At 42.1% G+C, this 18798-nt stretch overlaps 1 protein-coding gene across 2 annotated transcripts in view; it reads left to right on the plus strand.

Annotated features, from left to right (window-relative positions):
- Nucleotides 1-388: 388 nt before the first annotated feature.
- The window catches only part of TARS3 (threonyl-tRNA synthetase 3), a 65837-nt gene continuing 47427 nt past the window's right edge, over nt 389-18798 (plus strand). For both annotated transcript variants that reach the window (XM_063089257.1, XM_063089258.1), the window contains exons 1-7: nt 389-749; nt 1675-1743; nt 2460-2656; nt 7628-7751; nt 10133-10254; nt 14980-15097; nt 17670-17734. In XM_063089257.1, coding sequence (XP_062945327.1) covers nt 456-749; nt 1675-1743; nt 2460-2656; nt 7628-7751; nt 10133-10254; nt 14980-15097; nt 17670-17734 — 989 coding nt within the window. In that variant the 5' untranslated portion in view covers nt 389-455. The remainder of the gene's footprint in view (nt 750-1674; nt 1744-2459; nt 2657-7627; nt 7752-10132; nt 10255-14979; nt 15098-17669; nt 17735-18798) is intronic.

An 18798-nucleotide genomic window follows, 5' to 3' on the forward strand; every position in this document is an offset into this window, starting at 1 on the left:
ACTATTTGCAAAGAGCTTAGAACAGTGTTTGACACATTCTAAGTTCTAAGTAGTAATAAAAATCAACTTGTGTTCCTGCTAAAGGAAGTTTCATGCTCATGGTTACAAGAGATACAAAGATGTATGTGGCATTTGCCCTAGACTCAAGGAGCTAGCAATTTCGTGCTGGTCAGATTTAAACTTTTGTAGAGATCTTATATGTGCCTTGGCCCAGGAGCCTCTGCAATTGGGCAGCCTTAGTGTGAAGGTCAAGGAGGTCGATTCCCCATCCAGCAGTGCACCTTCCCCGGCCCCGCCCCTTCCCGTCGCCCCGCCCCCTGTAGTGTGCCCGCCTCGGCCCCGCCCCCACTCCGTCTCCCAGTCTCCCTCCCTCCTCTGGGTCGCGGCGTTGCTGTCGCCGCATCCACCACCGCCGGCGGCCTGCGCGGCGTCGGTGCCTGAGGGCGGCGGGCGCCATGGCGGCCGAGGCCCTGGCGACGAAGGCCGTGGCTTCGCGCCTGGAGCGGCAGGAAGAAGACATCCGCTGGCTGTGGGCAGAGGTCCAGCGCCTGAAGGACGAACAGCTGAGCGCGCACGACCGGTGCCAGGCCGAGGGGCCGTGCCTCACGCGGGAGGTGGCGCAGCTCCGGGCTGAGAACCGCGACCTGCGCCACCGCCTCTACCGCCTGCGGCTGTGCCTCGCCGAGGAGCTGAGCCACCAGGCCAAGAGGGAGAGCGCGGCGCGGGCGGCGGCGGCCCCGGGCGCGCGGGTAACGCGGCGGTCGGGACTCAGGGCGGGTACGCCGGCCGCGACGGTGCGCACGCGGCGGTTCTCTGGGAGGACAGGCGCGGGTGCGGGAGGAGCCCTGCAGGGCGTGCCCCGCGTGCAGCCCCGCACGAGCGCCCCCCACCCGGTGCCCTGCCGTGCGCTGCCCCGTGCTGCTGCGGCGGCCTGATTCCCAGCAATCTCCAGCTCGCCCTGAAGGTGTAATTTCTCAGCTCTTCCGTGAAATAGCTTGCCGCACATTTTGTTAGCAGCAGAAGTAGTATTTTCATTTGTTGGAAAAAATGCTTGAGTGCTTAAAACTCATTATTCTTGGGCAGAAAGATCAATAGCTACATACACAAACCCTCCATTCCCTCCAATGGCTGGTTTTGAGCTACTTAGGACAGGTGGTTTTGGGTTTTTGTTCACTTGTTTTGGTGGTCTGTCTTGAGAGATCTGTATATTTAACTTCATTTAATACAGTATTTTAGTATTTTAGTTCATTAAAGGACAAATTATCTTCCTGTAACATAGTAAACTTTCTGAGTTCTGAGGGCTTTCTCGGACTGTGAGATGTCCTTCAGTTCTTTACCAAGTGTAACTGTGTTGCTCTAGCAACATCTTGTTGAAATAGTGCATTTAAAAACTGGTGGCAGCTACACATTTTCCAGTGACATTATTGGTTTAAAGTTTAGGGAATATTTTTAAAGAGCAAAATATATTAAATGTGGTTAACAAGAATGTGAAATGCACAGACAGGAAGGACTGAAACTTGGAAAAGGGCTTGTAGGTGGTGATCATGTTGGAGGCAGAGAGCCTCTAAACATGCGGCACTTGCAGCCTTTTGGCATGTCCCGGTCTTTCCTCAGTTTTTGGATACGTTGCTCCTTCTTGCCATTGGTGTAAGTCGTTTATAATTTATCTTTCAGTCTCCTTCTAGTCAAAACCAAGAAAAGAACACTGAAAAGAAAATGACGGAAAGCTGGCCCAAGAGTGAGGTAAGTCATTGCTGTGGAAATAATATAAAACACTACCTGTAATTCTAAATATGTGTATATGGTTAATTACCCAAGATTTTAAATAAAAACATAATTACTGTACTAATTAAATTATTATTTGGGCCACATTGATATGTATAAAACTTTGCAATCCTTAGATACGAGATGTATTATCTTAGAGATGAGCTAGCCACACAGCTGTAGTTAAGTCTGTTTAAGTTGTGATAGCAGAGCTCTTCTTTTGTGTTAAAGAAACTGGCTACTTTGCTTTTTTTTTTAATATAAATCATTAAAACAACCAGAAGGTATTTATCAAGTATCAATATTTGGTTAGGAGCATAGGAGGAATACCTGGTGTCAAAGGGATCAGTCTGTTGAGTTCAGACACACACAGGGGAAACCAATAGAGAACAAAGTAAGATGGTATATAAATAACTGTTGTATTGCGTGACTATGAGGATGTGTGCTGTGAACAGTGGAAAAGGGAGAAGCCAGAGAGTGTCATAGTTAAAGGAGGTGGGCTTTGGGCTGGACATTAGAGCTGATAAGGGGGTAGATAAGTGGAGACGGGTCTTCTGGATGTGGGAAGTAGAGTGACAGAGACTAAACCTAGGGCATGTGAGAAGGCAATGAGGGGTGGTACTGATTTAGAGCCAAGCAACCAGGAAAAAAGTGGGCCGTGTATGTTAACATCATTGTATTCTAATGATTTTCAGGTGAAACATCAACCAGATTTCATAAAAGAAAGATTGAAGCTTTTTGAAATATTGAAGAAGGATCATCAGCTCTTACTTGCCATTTCTGAAGAAAAGAAGAATACAAGCAAGGCAATCACAGTAAGAGTGGCAGATCGGGGAACAGTGCAAGGGGAACTTTGGAAAACAACACCTTATCAAGTGGCTGCTGAAATGAGGTAAACCATAGTTTGAAGAAGATACTCAGTTTTTTGTTTTTTTTTTTTTTTTCTTTTTCGTGACCGGCACTCAGCCAGTGAGTGCACCGGCCATTCCTATATAGGATCCGAACCCGCGGCCGCTGGGAGCGTCGCCGCGCTCCCAGCGCCGCACCCTCCCGAGTGCGCCACAGGCTCGGCCCAAGATACTCAGTTTTAAGTAACTGTACCAGAGTCTGGTGAAAATGTTTTCTTAGGACTACTAAGATACTTTACTCTTATTAAATTGAATACATTAAATGTAATTTTTTTCCTCTGGCTTCTAAAAAGGCTGTTTAAATCAGTAATTGGATATCAGAACACAATCTCATCCTCTCTGGAAGGTCCAAATGTTAAAGTTGCAAAGAGAATGTATAGTAGAGAAAAAAGTCTGTAATACTGGTCACATTATACTGATTTTATTCATCGATCAAGTAATTTGCATGAGTTTTTCACAGGTCTTTTAATTACAGATTGAAGATGTGTGTGTTAGAGCTATTATCAGTCCTAGAATAGGACTTTGACAGAAATTAGATACATTAGTACAGTTACATTGTTATAACTAATGTTAATTCCTAGCATTAAATACAATTATATGAAAGCTATAGCTCAAAACTGCCATGTAGATAAACTTTTATTTAAAAAGCAAGCTGTTTCAACAGTGGAAATCCTCAGACTTCCTTTGAAAAATCTGATTGTAGTTTTGTTTCATCCTATCACATCATGACCTCTAAAGGCCCTCCCAACCTGTTTCCTTGTTTTCCAGAAGAGATGATAAGCTAGGGAAAAATGGGTTTTGAGGCAAAAATATGTTTTCTCATGGAGAGTCAGGTTGCATTCAAAATATGATAGGTCGTAGTTTAGTCCCCAGACCAGCAGCATCAGCATCATCTGGAAACTTGTTAGACAAGCAGATTCTTGGGCCCCACATCAAACTTTCTGAATCAATCGTGTGTATATTTTTATGAGCCCTCCAGGGGCTTCTGATGCAATCTAAAGTTTTAGAACCACCGAATTAGGCTAAACTGCTGCAACAGAGACCTCTAAAGACAGTGTCTTAAATAAGTTAGATATCAAATTCTCTCCCTTAAAAGTCTAGAAGTGACCAGTCCAGGCTGGTGGATATCTTTTGTCTGTGCAGTAGTTTATAGACCCAGCTTCCTTCTGTCTTGTTGATCTGCCACCTCCTTGGGAGGGTGTATTCATGTCTGGGAATAGAAGCTGAGTCCCTTTCTGCAGGCATGAGGAAGAGAGGCTAAAGAACAACAATGCTGTGAGGCCAAGACCCCGCAGTGCTCACTTCAGTTTACACTTCCATGCATGTGGTCACATGGCCACACCTCTCGGTAAGAGAGGATGGAGATGAAGCTCCTGATGGGCAGCCATGTGTGCAGCTAAAGCATTCTTGCCATGGAAGAGAAGGAGAATGGTTTGGGCAATGGGCAGTCTGCCGCAGTCCACCCCATCGACATCCGGATGTCTGTGGGCACTCTTCTTTCAACATCCAGTGCACTCACCGCTTCCCGCAGTGAGACAACTCCAGGTCCCGTAGCTCAAAACCCAGGGTTTCTGAGTGATGTGCAGAACACCCCCAACAGGCTGGGTACTTACATTAATAAGCTAATAGGCAAGTCTGCATACTCTATGCACATATACAGTAAACACAAGGCAATCACAAAGTGTCTATTTGGAAGAAAGGAACAGAGCAGACAGTGGTATACAGATGTTATTGGATTCTGCTTGCAATGATTGTGAGGCCCATAGCCTGGCAATGGTTGGTACTTGGGTCAGCCCATCTGGCCACCCTTTGTTCTCCAGGAGCAGCTCTCGGCCACAGTCCCCTATGGGTCCTGATTTTGCTCTTTGGGAAGTTCATAGTTATCCATTACCCTTGTTTGCCATATCTGAAGTGTGAGAGAGTTTGTCCTCTTGGGGGCTGTACGGTTTGCACAACCCAGTTCTTGCTGGTGCACACTTGGGGGCTGGGGGGTCCTTTAAGGATCAAACAATCACAGGTATTTGCAAGCTGAGCTTGTGATTTGTTTGGCAATACAGTTCCCTCACAGAGTTAACCGTAGTAGACTTTTGGTCTGTTTGTTGCTAATCAGTTCCACATGAAAGATCTCACTTAAAGAATCCTTTTAGATAGAGACTTCTCACCCTTTTGTTTCACGGCTTTTGTACTTGCTCATTCCTCTCTCCTTCAATTTAGCGGACTGAGATCATACGAAACAACAGGTTGTGGGAGGGGAGCCCCCTTACTCTCTAATCCTGGCAGTTCGATGGGCCCCTATTGTCTGTCTTTATGTGTGGCCTTTGAGAAGGGCTGTCAGTGCCCGTCCCTCTTGCTGTTTGGGACAGAGGTTGTCTTTCCAATCTTGCATAACCCCATGTTTCTGGACTTGGTCAATTTGAATTACAGGCCACAGGCAGAGAGAACCTCTCTTGGCCAAGCCCTGTCCCTTCCATCCCTGCTTGCAAACCGGATAATTCTCACCTGAGCTTATGTCATTCTGGTGGTATCTTGCTAAAAGCAACAAGAATTATCCAGAGTATGCCAATGTGCTTCCTTATTATATCTGCTTCCTCATGTGCCACAAGCACTGTAACACATGGTTTGTCTGCAAGTTTTATCACATATTTTGTTATGCTATAACAAGGGTTATTGGCTTTCCACATCCTAGTATCTATTTCCTTATAACCCACTGCCTGTCTGCTAAGTGAATACCATGTTTTGTTTTTGTTACATCCAGGTTCTTATTTCTGTATTAGTTAAGAGAGAGCCTAAGCTGCTGCAACAAAGACACCACAGAAAACCCAGTGGCTTAAATATGGTCAAAGTCTCTTTCTCATATAGCAGTTTGGAGGTCCAGATTGGCAGGGTGGCACTTCTTCATACAATTGTTTGGGGACCTTGGTTCCCTTCCTTTGCTTGCTAGGCCATCTGATACAGTGTCGCTCTTGTCTACCTGGTCCAGAGGCAACAGCATGTGTGTGTTCTAGTCCACAGAGGCTGGAGAGAGGGTGGAGAAGTTCCCTCCACTGTCTTGAGGCTTAGATTCAGAAGTGCTGCACATCACTTCTGCTTGCATCTGTTGGCTCCGGACTTGGTCACATGGCCACATCTAGCTGCAAGGAAGGCTGGAAAACTTACTGTAGAAGAGGAAAGTGGATTTGTGGAACACTAGCAGTCTGTCACAGACAATAAAAATGAAAATAAAATCCTATTTCACTAATAATAATACTTAACATTTATTGAGTTCTTATCATATGTATACATTATTTAATCCTTAGTATAAATTTATAAGGAGGGTTCTACAATCCCCATTTTGTAGATGAGAACACTGAGGCTTAGAGAAATTAATTGTCAAATGGTTTTGGCTGGCCGGTGCAGGGATCTGAACCCTTGACCTTGGTGTTATCAGCACCACACTCTCCCAAGTGAGCCACCTGCCAGCCCAAATTGTCCAATGTTTAAATCCAGGTTGGCCTCACACCAGAGTATATACTCCTAAAATGCTGTACTGCTGCTCAAGTAAATCACAGAAATGCAAATTAAAACATGACATTGCAGAGATAATATAACTTAATGGTAGCTAACGTTATGAGAGCACAGAGAGGTACTCTTGCACCCTTGCTGGTAGTAAACTTTGATGATATGTTCCAACAGAAATCATTAAAAATGCATTTCTTTCTTTTGACCCAGCAGTTTTACTTCTAGAACTTTTCCTGAGAAAACAATTGGGTCTTAAGATGTATGTTCAAGAATGTTTATTGCAGCATTATTTGTCATTGCCGAAACAAAACAAAACCCACAAAGAAATAACCAAAATGCCTAGGAAATCTTGGTTCCTCTTCAGCTGTTAAATAGCATGTTTTAGAAGTCTGTCTGCTGTCAGGGGAAGTGCTGTGATTTACTGTTAAGTTTAAGAAGTAGGTTATAAAATAACGTGCAGAATGATATTAAATTTTTCATAGTAGTGTATATAATAAAAAATGTGGAAGGACATACAACAAAATGTTAACTAATTTTTGGGGTGTTAGGATTGTGGGTAATTTTTTTTTCTTTGTGCTTTTCTGTGCTGTCTAGGTTTCTTCTTGTTATACTTGTCAGTAATTTTCAAACAACAATAAGTGTTATTTAAAAGACACAAAGAAAAAGGTCAATACCTCAGTAGAAAATAGGTGAAGGAAATGGACAGTTCGTAAAAGTAAAAATAGCTAGTAAACATTTAATAAAATTAATAATCAAAGAAATCAATTTAAAACAATTTTCAACATCACATTGACAAAGATTTTAGAAATCTTTCAGGATGTGTGGAAATGATACACTCAGATGATATTTATCACAAATCTTTCAAAGGCACTGCCCTTTGACCTAGCAATTCCACTTCTGTGGACTTATTCCCAGAAAACAGTCACAGAAGACACAAAGATGCATGTGCGTGGATGTCTGTGCTGTGTACTCTAGGAGAGCAAAACTTAAAGGCGACCTGCGTGCACTGAACTGGAGGCTTTGCTAATAAACACAATACTTCTAGACCGTTTTGGAAGACTGTCTGATGGCACAGCAGTGAAAAAGCAGGCTATACAATTATGTTGGCAATTGTGTTTGGAAAAAAATTACATGTGTTGGGGGGAGGCATGGGTGTAGAAAAAAGACCGGATAGATGTGTACCAAGGTGCTATGAGTAGTTATTTTTGGGTGATGAGATTTATATGTGATTTTTATTTTATTCTGTGTTTTCTCTATTTTCCAAGTTTTGTTTATAGTGAACATATATTTTGTACATAAAATAAATGTCACAAAATAAAAAATATCTGTCCTATTAGCTTATATTTGTACTTTCTATCCACTTAAGAAAAACCGTGGAAATTATTTTAATCTTTTCTTTTAACCAATCTTTGTAGCATGTAATAAGATTAACTCCCAAGAGGCTTTTCCCTTATTAGTCAAGAACTGGCTGAAAACACAGTAATAGCCAAAGTAAATGGTGAATTATGGGACCTGGACCGCCCTTTGGAAGGGGATTCTACCCTAGAGCTGCTTCTGTTTGATAATGAGGAAGCTCAAGCTGTAAGTATTTAAAAACCAACCAACCAAACTTTGGGTATTTATGTTGTAAAGTACATTACTTATGAAACCACATATTGTAAGTCAAGAATGATGAGTTATTTTGTCTTTTAAGATTTAAAATTTGAATATTGGTGTTTAATAAATATTTAATAAATATTTACAGAATGAATATATATAAGTATATATCAATTTTTAAAGTAGCCCATATTTATCCATTCTTAAAAGAATTGTCTTTTTAAGTTAGGATGCTTTAGTTATTAAATCAATGTGTATTTGAAATGAATTTCTAATATTCTCTTAAAAATGGATGTCTTATAATTTAATATGTGTAGAAGAATTGGGAAAAATGATTAAAAAACTCAAATTTTCTTTAATTACTTACATGTAATTTTCAGTGAAATAAATGCCACATTTTCATGTAGATCTCTGATATACCTTGTCACCTTAACTTTGCCGTCTCCCTTCAAGTAGTTCATTATCTCCATAAAACCTAACCTGTGATTAGCTTAGGTTACGTTAATTGTGAAGCTAATGCCATATTTCTCAATTTTTAATCCAAACAATATTAATAAGACCACGTTTAAAAGTGATTCAGAAAGTACAGTCCTATAAACTTTCAACTCTCAACTCTCTAGCTAGACATGCCTATTCCCCTTAGATATTGTACAAGAATCTTCAGTTCAGTACATTTACCATGAAATTCTTGATTTCAACCCCAAAACTTATTTCTTCCCTGTTTGCCCATCTCAATGTACTTCTCTACCACACACCCAGTTGATCAACCCAAGACCTTGGAGGTTATGTGTGATTACTCCTCTTCCCTCAACTCCAATCTCTGATTTATGGGGTAAGCCCAGTAGATTGTACTTTGCTAATGTACCTCTCTCCATCTCCATTGCCACTGCCCATGAATCTGCCCTGTTCTGTTATAGCACTACCCAAGAAACTGTCTGCTTGCTATTTTGTTCCCTGAAATCCTTTCTCCTGAAATTCATTCACATACAGCTATTAAATGATGTATTAAAATGTAAATGGAATCATTTCTGCTTAAAATCCTTTAAGGTGTCCTGTTGCATTTGGAATAAAACTCAACCTCTTCCCCAAGGCCTGCATGGTTGCGTTACCTCTCTAATCTTTTCTAGCTACTCTTTGTTCCATCCCATACACGTTATCCACACAGGCCTTCCTGAGTCCCCATGAATGTAGTCTTACCTGTTATTCTTTATTATACCTCCTTTTAAATACCCTTCTGCCCCAGTAGGCCATAACTACATGATGGCAGTGACTATATCTGTTTCTGTAACTGTTTCTTTAACTATCCCTGGTACCTAACACAGTGTTTTGCTCAACAAATATCTAGGTGTGCACAATGCACCAAAAGAGATTTGGGCTGATGTTGGTGGTCAGCCTGCAATCCTGATAGCATCCGAAGGACAGGTGCTCTGTCCCAAGGACTGACCCTCTGGGTCTGTTTGCAGATCCTATTGCTGTGAGTCAGAATTGCAAATAGATGCACAAACATCTAACTCCCTCTGCTCTGATTTATTTTATCAAACAGCTTTTTAATTGTAATTTGTTTCCTGTTTAATAAAGGGGAAGAAAGGGCTGCCAGAGAGGACTTGACTATCTTGCTCCTTTGGCACCTATATTTGTTTGGTGACTTCAGTTAATTTTAGTTTATCTATAAACCACTGATTCCTAGGGAATTCAAAACCAAATCAACTTTCTGGACTTGTAGGGCTGATGACCCTGTGGTAAATTAGCCCATGCATACACTGCTCAGGGGTCTCAGGCAGCCAGCAGGCATTCCCTGGCAACACCTTTTTCTTCCCAAGCCAGCTTTCAAACTTCCACATCACATGCTACTCAGCATGTGAAGACTGCTGTGGAGATGCAAAATCTTAACACTAGCGATGTCATCAACAGCCACTTTAGCCCTCTGCATCCAACTCAGAGAGGCTGCCCCTGGAGAAAAAGGGGCTAGCATCTGGCACGCCTCAGTTTTCCTCCCACTCTGGGCCTAGATTGGGTTTCCATAGGGCTTCTCTGCTCTGTTCCAAGTGGATGGGCTCATTGCCCACAGTTACTGTGCACAGAAGGAAGTGATGTAGTAGGTGTGCTTCAGTCCCACCATCTCTCAGCAGACAGCTTTACACTTAAACTGAGCAAATGGCTATGGTAGAATGCCGGGCGGGGGGGGGGGGGGGCAGAAAATATTCTTTTGTAAGAGAGCATTGAGGATTTTCTTTTCAAACTGATGTTGCCCTTGTGTCTTGGCATTTATTCTCTTAAAATTTATCCACTTGCTTACTCACATTATTTTACCACTAATTTTCCATTGACATAGTTTTGATAGCTAATGACCTCTCTGTCCCGTGCAGGTGTACTGGCACTCCAGTGCTCACATTCTTGGGGAGGCCATGGAACTTTACTATGGAGGCCACCTGTGCTATGGTCCACCCATTGAAAATGGATTTTATTATGACATGTTCATTGAAGACAGGTAACACCACTGAATACTGACTTCTGAATGCATGTGTTGATATTTCATTGTTTTATAATGGTTACATATTAGCTTAGTCTCTATATTGCATAATGTGGTTATAGAATGGTTAACCATTTTTGAGAATTACTTTTTAATGAGTTTAGATTCAAGGGTAACTTCTCTAATTGTTTTCTTTCTTTTCTCCTGAAGGACATTATATACTATTTGTCTAATCTGGGACTTGCTAGAGCATGGTACTATTTAAGCCCAGAAACACAACCTTAATTTCCAGAGAGAAGTTGGTTCAGTTCTTCTCCATGCTAGGCAGGGGTGTTATCAGTCTCAGTCAAACATCTCACAGTTGAATGCCGGGTGGGGATAGTTCACAGAGGCCTCACATTCTATAGGTCTGTGCTTGGAATCATTAGCAACCAGCCCAGCCCCAGTCTACCTCCTGCTCTGTAGTCCTCATATCTCTTAATGATACCACCAGTGGCCAAAACTGAAATCTCAGGTCCTTCTAATCCTCCCTGCTCCTTATCACCACCCCACCATCCAGTCATTCAGTCCAGTTATGCCAATTTTATCTCCTAAATACTTCTCCCATCTTCCTCTTCTGCCTTAATTTAGACCCATAACGAATCTGGTCTGGACGATTTGTATGGCAAGTGTATGGCACATTTGCATTTACCTGTCTCTGCCTCACTGCTTAAGTGCCTCTCCCTAACCGAGCATCCAGTACTCTATAGCTACTACTTACAGGTTTGTCCAGTCTGAATCGTTTTTACTCACAACCATGAACTGTGTTTACCTACAAAACTTCTAACCCAAAATATGTAGGTTTTTCCCCATACCAACTGATTCTCTAACATTCTGGATACCAGCTGGGTGTCCAGCAATTTAATTCAATTCAATTCAATTCTGACTCTAACTCAGGTGCTGGAGTTAGCATAAACAACACAGGTTAATGGCTAAGTCCCACAAAACTGTTCCCAGTTCAGATGTCAGCTGTGAGGCTGGGCCTCCCATACTTCTGACCAGCTGGCTATAAATTGGGAGTTCCCACGACAGCTTCCTCGGGTTCACTAATTTGCTAGAATAGCTCTCAGAACTCAGGAAGGGACTTTACTTACATTTACTGATTTATTTTAAAGGCTATTACAAAGGACACAGATGAACAGCAAGATGGAAGAGGTGCGTAGGATGAGGGGTGTGGGAGGGTGTGGAGCTTCTGTGGCTCTTCAGCTGCACTGCCCTCCTAGCACCTTGCTGTGTCCACAGACCTGTTGTTCAGAGGTTTCTGTGCAGGTTTTGTTACACAGGCACAATTAATTACATCATTGGCCATTGATGATTAGCTCAGTCTTCAGCCCCTCTGTGCTCTTTGGAAGTAAAGATAGGGCTAAAAATTCCAGCCTTCTATACCTTGGTCTTTCTGGCAACCAGACCCTATCTGAAACTGTCTGGGGACCCTCAGCCACCTGTTATCTCATTATCACACAAAAGACACTCTTCTTACTTAGGAGATTCCAAGGGTTTTAGGAACTATGTGCTAGGAACCAGATGTCTAAATATATATTTCTTACTGTATCACAGTATCATATCCAGCTTCATCTCCCATTACCACCACTCCAGGATTCATTCAACAAGATTTTTTGACTGCCTACTGTGTGCGCTGTGCTTGGGGCTGGTGACTGGGCAGTGAACAAATCAGTCTGTCTGCATGGAGTAACAGTGTGGTTGGGGAAAGACAGTAAGTAGACAAACAGCCGTCTACTGTCAGGGGGTGACAGCATGTGAGGAAGGCGTGGGTAGGCATGTATCTTCACGGGCCAGTAATCAGGAAAGGGGAGAGTGATGCTAAAGCAGAGACCAGAGTGGAGGGAGGGAGCAAGCCCTGAGGAGACTGCGAGGGACATTCCAGGCCTCTGTAGGTCTGCACTGGTGTGGGTATGCGTGGCTTGTTGGAGGAATGGCAGAGAAGCCAGTGTGGCAGGAGGGGAGGGAGCGACTGCAGGAAGTCAGCCCTCAGCGCGGGAGGCTGACTGCCTGTGTGAGCGCCTGCAGCTCTGCAGCTCACTCGCAGCTCTTTCCCAGCCTAGGTTCCCAGCCAGCGAGTGCTCAATACAACTCCTTTGAATAAAAATATAAGTGTGCGAAGCATAAGGAAGACCACACAAAAGAATAGGCCTCAGAGGAGCTCCTACTCAGAGGAGCTCCTACTCGGGAGTCTTCTAGCAGGGCTTTTCTGCACGCCTTACAGCAGGGTGGAGTGGAAGGCAGATCCCAGCATCTGCTGATGGCTCAGTCGACCTGCCTCTTTGAGAAACAGGGATGTCTGCCCCGTGTATGAATGTTTGACTTTCTGAAGTCCTGGTGCAATAAAACACCAAATTCAGTTTAGAAAGTGTGTCAGTGACAGAGGCTACAGGACACAGGAAAAAGGAAAATCCATAATGTCTGAAAAATCTCTATTGATTTTTTTTTTGAGATTTTTATTATTTTATTATTAAAGTCATACATGCACATTACAAATAATTCAGAAAATTATAAAGAATAAGTAAAGTCATGTGCAGTCCTACCTCTCTGTAGATAATTACTTTTAACATTTTGGTGTGTTTCTTCCCCTGTTCACAAGCTCTGTATAACAGGTTTTCTCTCTGAAACCCATGGCTAAAATTAAACTGAAGATTAATCAATGGTGTTAGAAGTCAAAGTAGTGATTTTTTTAAAATTTATTTTTTATTAGCATATTCATTGTTACAAATCACACATATTCTTTATGTCCCTTATCCAGTCTCTCCCCTCCTTCCTCTAATAACCATAGATTTGTTCTCTCCATCTGATAGATTAACTGTTTGTCTATTGGTTTGTTGCCTAGATGATGTCCAATACTGAGACAGGTGTGATCAGCTCCTCCCCTATTATCATAAAGCAGATGCTTCTTCTATTACTCTGGAGAGTGCTTTGTGGAGCGAGAGGACCAGACCTCTTTTTTTTTCTTTTTGGTCTCTGATGGTGCCTCTCCTTGTGTCAATGCAGTTGAGAGTCTGGTGTGCCATCTGTGTGGTGGCTGTGATTGCTGCTATAGAGACTAGCCACTTTTCTGGCAGCCGTGGCAATTGTGGTGGCTGTGGTGGGCTACCCACATGGAAATGGTGATTTTGGTGTGCTCTTTACCTGGTTGCGGCTGGGTTCGGCTTCCCCCAACTCCATTCCTTAGGACTTGGTGGTGCCTGGGGCAGTAGCAGCAGCTTGCCTAGTTGTGGCTGGGTTTGGCTTCTCCCTGCTCCATGCCTCTGGACCCCTGTGGGGCCCTGGGGCAGTGGTGACAGCTTGCCTAGTTGTGGCTGGGTTGGCTTCTGGCTCTATTCCTCAGGACTGTGGTGGGGCCCCAGGACAGTGGCAGCAGTTTTGTCTAGTTGCAGCTAGGTTTGGCTTCTCCCGACTCCATTCCTTAGGATTCCGGTTGGGCTTCTGGGTGGTGGCAGCAGCTTGCCTAGTTGCAGCTGGGTTCAGCTTCCCCTGGCTCCATGACACATTCTAAGATGTTGTTGTGGAGTTGTTGGTGGGGAGGGGGAGATGTGAAAGGAGAGGGAAATAGGATGGGAGGAGGAGGAAGGAGGGGGGCATGGTTGAGGCCTATGGCACCTCCCTCATTCCGGAAGGGGAGACCAGGGGACTTCCAGTGGCGGCTTAGTCATTGCTGGCCTGGATGCAGATGTCAGGGAGGTGTGGCTGAAGCCCTCAGCCTCCAACTGCTTGGCTCGGGAGCCCAGCGTGTTTCCAATGGCAGCTCGGTGGTCGTCGCTGAGCTGGTTGCAGATGTCTTTGGGTATTTTGTTTTTTCTTTCAGTTCTGTGTTAGATTATTTGCTGTTCCCACCACTTAAACTCTGCACTGGAACTAATTTGTTGTTCTTTGCTTAATTCTAAAATGGGGGAACTTCCTGTGGGGACCAGCACTTGAGCCCTGTGTTTGAGCTAAATTGCTTCATTGCTGCTGATTCCCTGAGGAAGGCTTTTTGTGCAGCTCAGGTTTTAATTGTTGACCTTGTAAACATTTCTGGGTCTTGTGAGGTCTGGTACACCTGGGTTGTTTGGAAATTCTGGTCTGGGCCTGAGTCTTTTCAGCAAACTGCTCCCCCTGCAGTTCTGTATTCCTGACCAGTCTCCACTGAGTGGGCCTGTGCTGATTGGAGGGCAGATCAGCTGTCCATGCTGTGCCCCAATGTTCCCCCAGTGGGCATGTCTCCCCCACCACCCGCACTCCAAACACTTCTCACGGGACGGGCCATGTGCCATTCCCTTGTGATGAGTCACCAGTTTCTGAGTGGCTTCTCTTTTCAGTTGTCTCTTGCCCCTCGTTCATATGTGGGTCTATGGGAACCCTGTTAGTGGCCACCGAGGCCCTCTTCCCCCCTGAGTCTCCAAGCAACGTCACACAAAGGGCATACCTGCAGCTTTTGCCAGCTCTTGCTCTGTGAAGCCTTGAAGTAGCTGGGGCTCAAAATGGTGGGAGCGATCCTTTCTTCCTCTCATGGTGGCTCTTCCTGCCTTCATGAATTCTGTAGGTCTCTCCTCCTCTTCCCCTGGGCTCTAGTGGCCCCAAATTGGCTGTCCTTGCTTTTTAATAGTTGTAAATTTGTTGATTTGTGGGAGAGAGTGATGCTGGGGACTGTCTATTCTGCTATCTTGACCAGAAGCCAAATCTGTATTGATTCTTATGTCCTCTTCTTTTCAGAGCAGTGTCCAGCACAGAATTGTCAGCACTGGAGAACATATGTAAAACCATCATTAAAGAAAAGCAACCTTTTGAAAGATTAGAAGTCAGCAAGGAAATCCTCCTTGAAATGTTTAAGGTGACTTGGGGAAACTCTTAGAATAACACCCTTTAACTGGGAATATTAAAAATAATTAACATAGACTAGCTTCCCCCCTGACCCCCCCAATAATTAGCTGTTGCTCACCGAATTGTTCCAAAGTCTGGTAACCTCTTGTGAGGTTGCTGACGGTCACTTGCTATCTCAGTTCCCTCTTCGTCCATTTCCTGAAAATTTAAGGCAGACATAGATAGGTAAAGGATCAGGAGAATAATTCTCATATGTGTTTTTATAAGTCTGATTAATTCTGAGTATTGTAATATCTGACTGTGAAATTCAATAATGTTTATAATCCCATGTAAAGTTCTGGCTTTTTCTCTTTTCTTTGGAGTTTTCTGTTAACTTTTTATTTTTAGATTTTAAGCTAGTGTAACTTGTTTAAAACTTTAACTTTCTCTTTATATTGTTTTGACCAGTGTACTCAAGTGTATCCCTAATTTTATATTTTAAATCATACACATATTAGAGAAGCCCATGTTTTGAAAGCATGGTATTATTAGTTTTGTGGGCTTGAATTAAAAAATAGGTTTGGTTTTGGTACAAGTTGCAGTTACTCTTTTTTGTTTAGTAAAATATATAAAATATGAAATTTACCATTTTTGAGTGTACAGTTCTGTGGCATTAAGTACATTCACAGTGTTGTGCAGCCATCACCACTGTTCATTTCCAGAGCTTTTCATCTTTCCAGACAGAAATCCTGTGCCCATTAAACATTAACTCCCCGATCCCTCCTCCCCCAGCCCCTGGCAACCATCATTCTACTTGCTGTCTATGATTTGACTATTCTTAGAACCTCATATCAGTGGAATCAGACAATATTTGTCTTTTTGTGTCTGGCTTATTTCACTCAGCATAATGTCCTCAGGGTTCATCCATATTGTATCATGTGTCAGAATTTCCTTCCTTTTTAAGGCTGAGTAATATTCACATATTATATACACAATAATATATTCACAGTAATATACCACATTTTGTTTATTCATTCGTCCATCGATGGACACTTGGGTTGCTTCTACCTTTTGGCTATTGTGAATAATGCTGCTGTGAACATGGGTGTACACATTTCTGTTTGGGTTCCTGCTTTCACTTCTTTTGGGTATATACCCAGAAGTGGAATTGCTGGATCATATAGCAGTTCTGTTTTTCATTTTTTGAGGACTCACCATATTATTTGGCAGAGAGGCTGTACCATTTTACATTCCCACCAGCAGTGCACAAAGGTTCCAGTTTCTCCACATCCTTGCCAACACTTGTTATTTTCTGTTTTCTTTTTTTTTTTTTTAATAGTAGCCATCCTAATGGAGGTGAAGTGATATCTCATTGTGATTTTGATGCATTTCTCTGATGATTTAGAGTTTTAACCATCTTTTAATGTGCTTATTGGCCATTTGTATATCTTTGGAGAAATGTCTATCAAGTCCTTTGTTCGTTTTTGAATCAGGTTGTTTGTTTTTTTGTTTTTGAGTTACAGGAGTTCTTTATATATTCTGGATGTCAATCCCTTAACAGATATGTGATTTGCAGTATTTTCTTCCATTCCATGGGTTGCCTTTTTTGCAGCTACTCTTAAGAACTAAATGCAACCAGCCTTTGTGAAGGAGAATGATTTGATTTGAACATGTAGGTACGAACAAACAATTAAATTATACAAATGTGGGTTTTCTCCCTCCCAACAACTACCTCCTTTATTTTTTTTAAAAAGATGACTGGTAAGGGGATTTCAACCCTTGACTTGGTGTTGTCAGCACCAGGCTCTCCCAAGTGAGCTAACCGGCCATGCCTATATAGGGATCTGTACCCGTGGCCTTAGTGTTATCAGCATCACACTCTCCCAAGTGAGCCATGTGCTGGCCCTAACAACTACCTTCTTTAATTAGTTATTTAATATACAGTACCTTGTACCATCATGATAGTGATGAAAGCAGAAAAGAAAGGAAAAGGCAAAAAATTATGTTAGGTTTTTAATGTAATGATGTCATCACTTACTGTAAACTTTGTTTTTGTTTTTACACAAATTAATAACGTATCTGTGTCCTCAGAATTTTATTGCTTTATTCATTTCATCTGGTTAAAATGGGATCTTCTAGAGCAGTGCTGTCCAATAGAAATATGATGTAATCTCTAATCTGAGCCACACCTGTAATCTTAAATTTTCTGGCAGCTACATTTTAAAAGTAAAAGGTGAAATTAATTTTAAGAAAATTTTATTAAATATATCAAAAATATCATTTCAACATGTAGCCAATATAAAACATATTTAATGAGCTATTTTATACTCTTTTTTTCCCAAACTGTACCTCTAAACTCCAGTGTGTTTACACTTACAGCACAACCCATTTCATTTTACAGGGCATTTTAAGTGTCCAGTGGCCACAGTGAGTGTGGCTCCCATACTGCACACTGCAGTTCAAGGCTGTGAGTTTTGTATCCTCAGTGTCTCAGCACCTAGAACACAGTAGACACCCTTTCAGTGTTTCTTGAAAGAGTAGAGGGTTTTTTTTTAAATTTAAACATTTTGTCTAATAATGTGTAAATATATTTTTCTTTGTAGTACAATAAATTTAAATGCCGCATCCTGAATGAGAAGGTTAACACTCCAACTACCACAGTTTACAGGTCTGTGTGCATGAATTTTAAATGCTGCTGAATGGTAAACTTGAAAGCATTAGCAGTATAAGCAGAGTTTATTTTCTGGTGGGTGGTCTGTTTTTAAAGTTGATATACTACTTTAATTAGGGGCTCTAAAATGTTATCACCAATGGGAAATTATTATTTTCTCCTTTGTAGTTATCAGAATGGTACTGAGACTCAAAGTTTATTTTCTGGGTGTCAGCTGTAACAGGATCTTTGTCCACGTGGGTGAAATAGTGTTCACCAGTGCCCTGTGTTCTTAGAAGCTCTTAGGGAAAGGAATTTCTATTTTGTTCCTCCACATTCTTATTAATGTGGCAGTGGGAGCTGTTATGGACCACCTACTCACACAGTGATTCTCTACCTCACACTGTGTTCCCCACCGTCAGAGTTCAAATGTAGCAACCTCCATGTGTTAGCAGAATATTCATGATGAGACAAAAAGAAAATATCGGGAAGCAAAGGCAAAATCAAATGGTAAGAACAGGCAATTGAAAATACCAGAATCCCTTAGTTCTTTCAGATTAACATTAGGCTCCTGAGCTGCTTTTTATTTACCTTTCTGTAAGGCTGCCTTGTGGGCAATCGCTGTTCTCCCCTTTCTGTAGTTCAGGCTCTCTGGTGCAGGTGCTGCCGGCACCTTCACGGTCTCATTTTAGAGGACCTGGTATCAGTATAATTATGATCACAGATATCCACCACTAGGGCACTTATATTCCACTGCCAAGTATTTATGGTTCTCTGGTTTAATTGTTCTATAAGTAAAGTCCTATCCCCTTTATGCAAAACCATGCACAGTGCATTTTTCAAATAATAACATGAACTCATTGCCATTTGTCATTGGTGTGGAATACTATGTGTCTTATTTTTGCTACTCTCCGAAGACCTGATAGGGTTTTATTATTTATTACCTAGAATTCAAAGAAATGTTAGTATAACCAGTTTAAAGTTTTAAAGTAAATGACGATATACAAAAAATATGCCAAGTTTTAAATTTCTAGCTTCTAATACTTGATCTTTTGGGTTTTTTTAGAAACTCTCTCTTGTAG

The sequence above is a fragment of the Cynocephalus volans genome, chromosome 3 (genome assembly GCF_027409185.1).
Source record: "Cynocephalus volans isolate mCynVol1 chromosome 3, mCynVol1.pri, whole genome shotgun sequence".
NCBI classification, from domain to species: domain Eukaryota; kingdom Metazoa; phylum Chordata; class Mammalia; order Dermoptera; family Cynocephalidae; genus Cynocephalus; species Cynocephalus volans.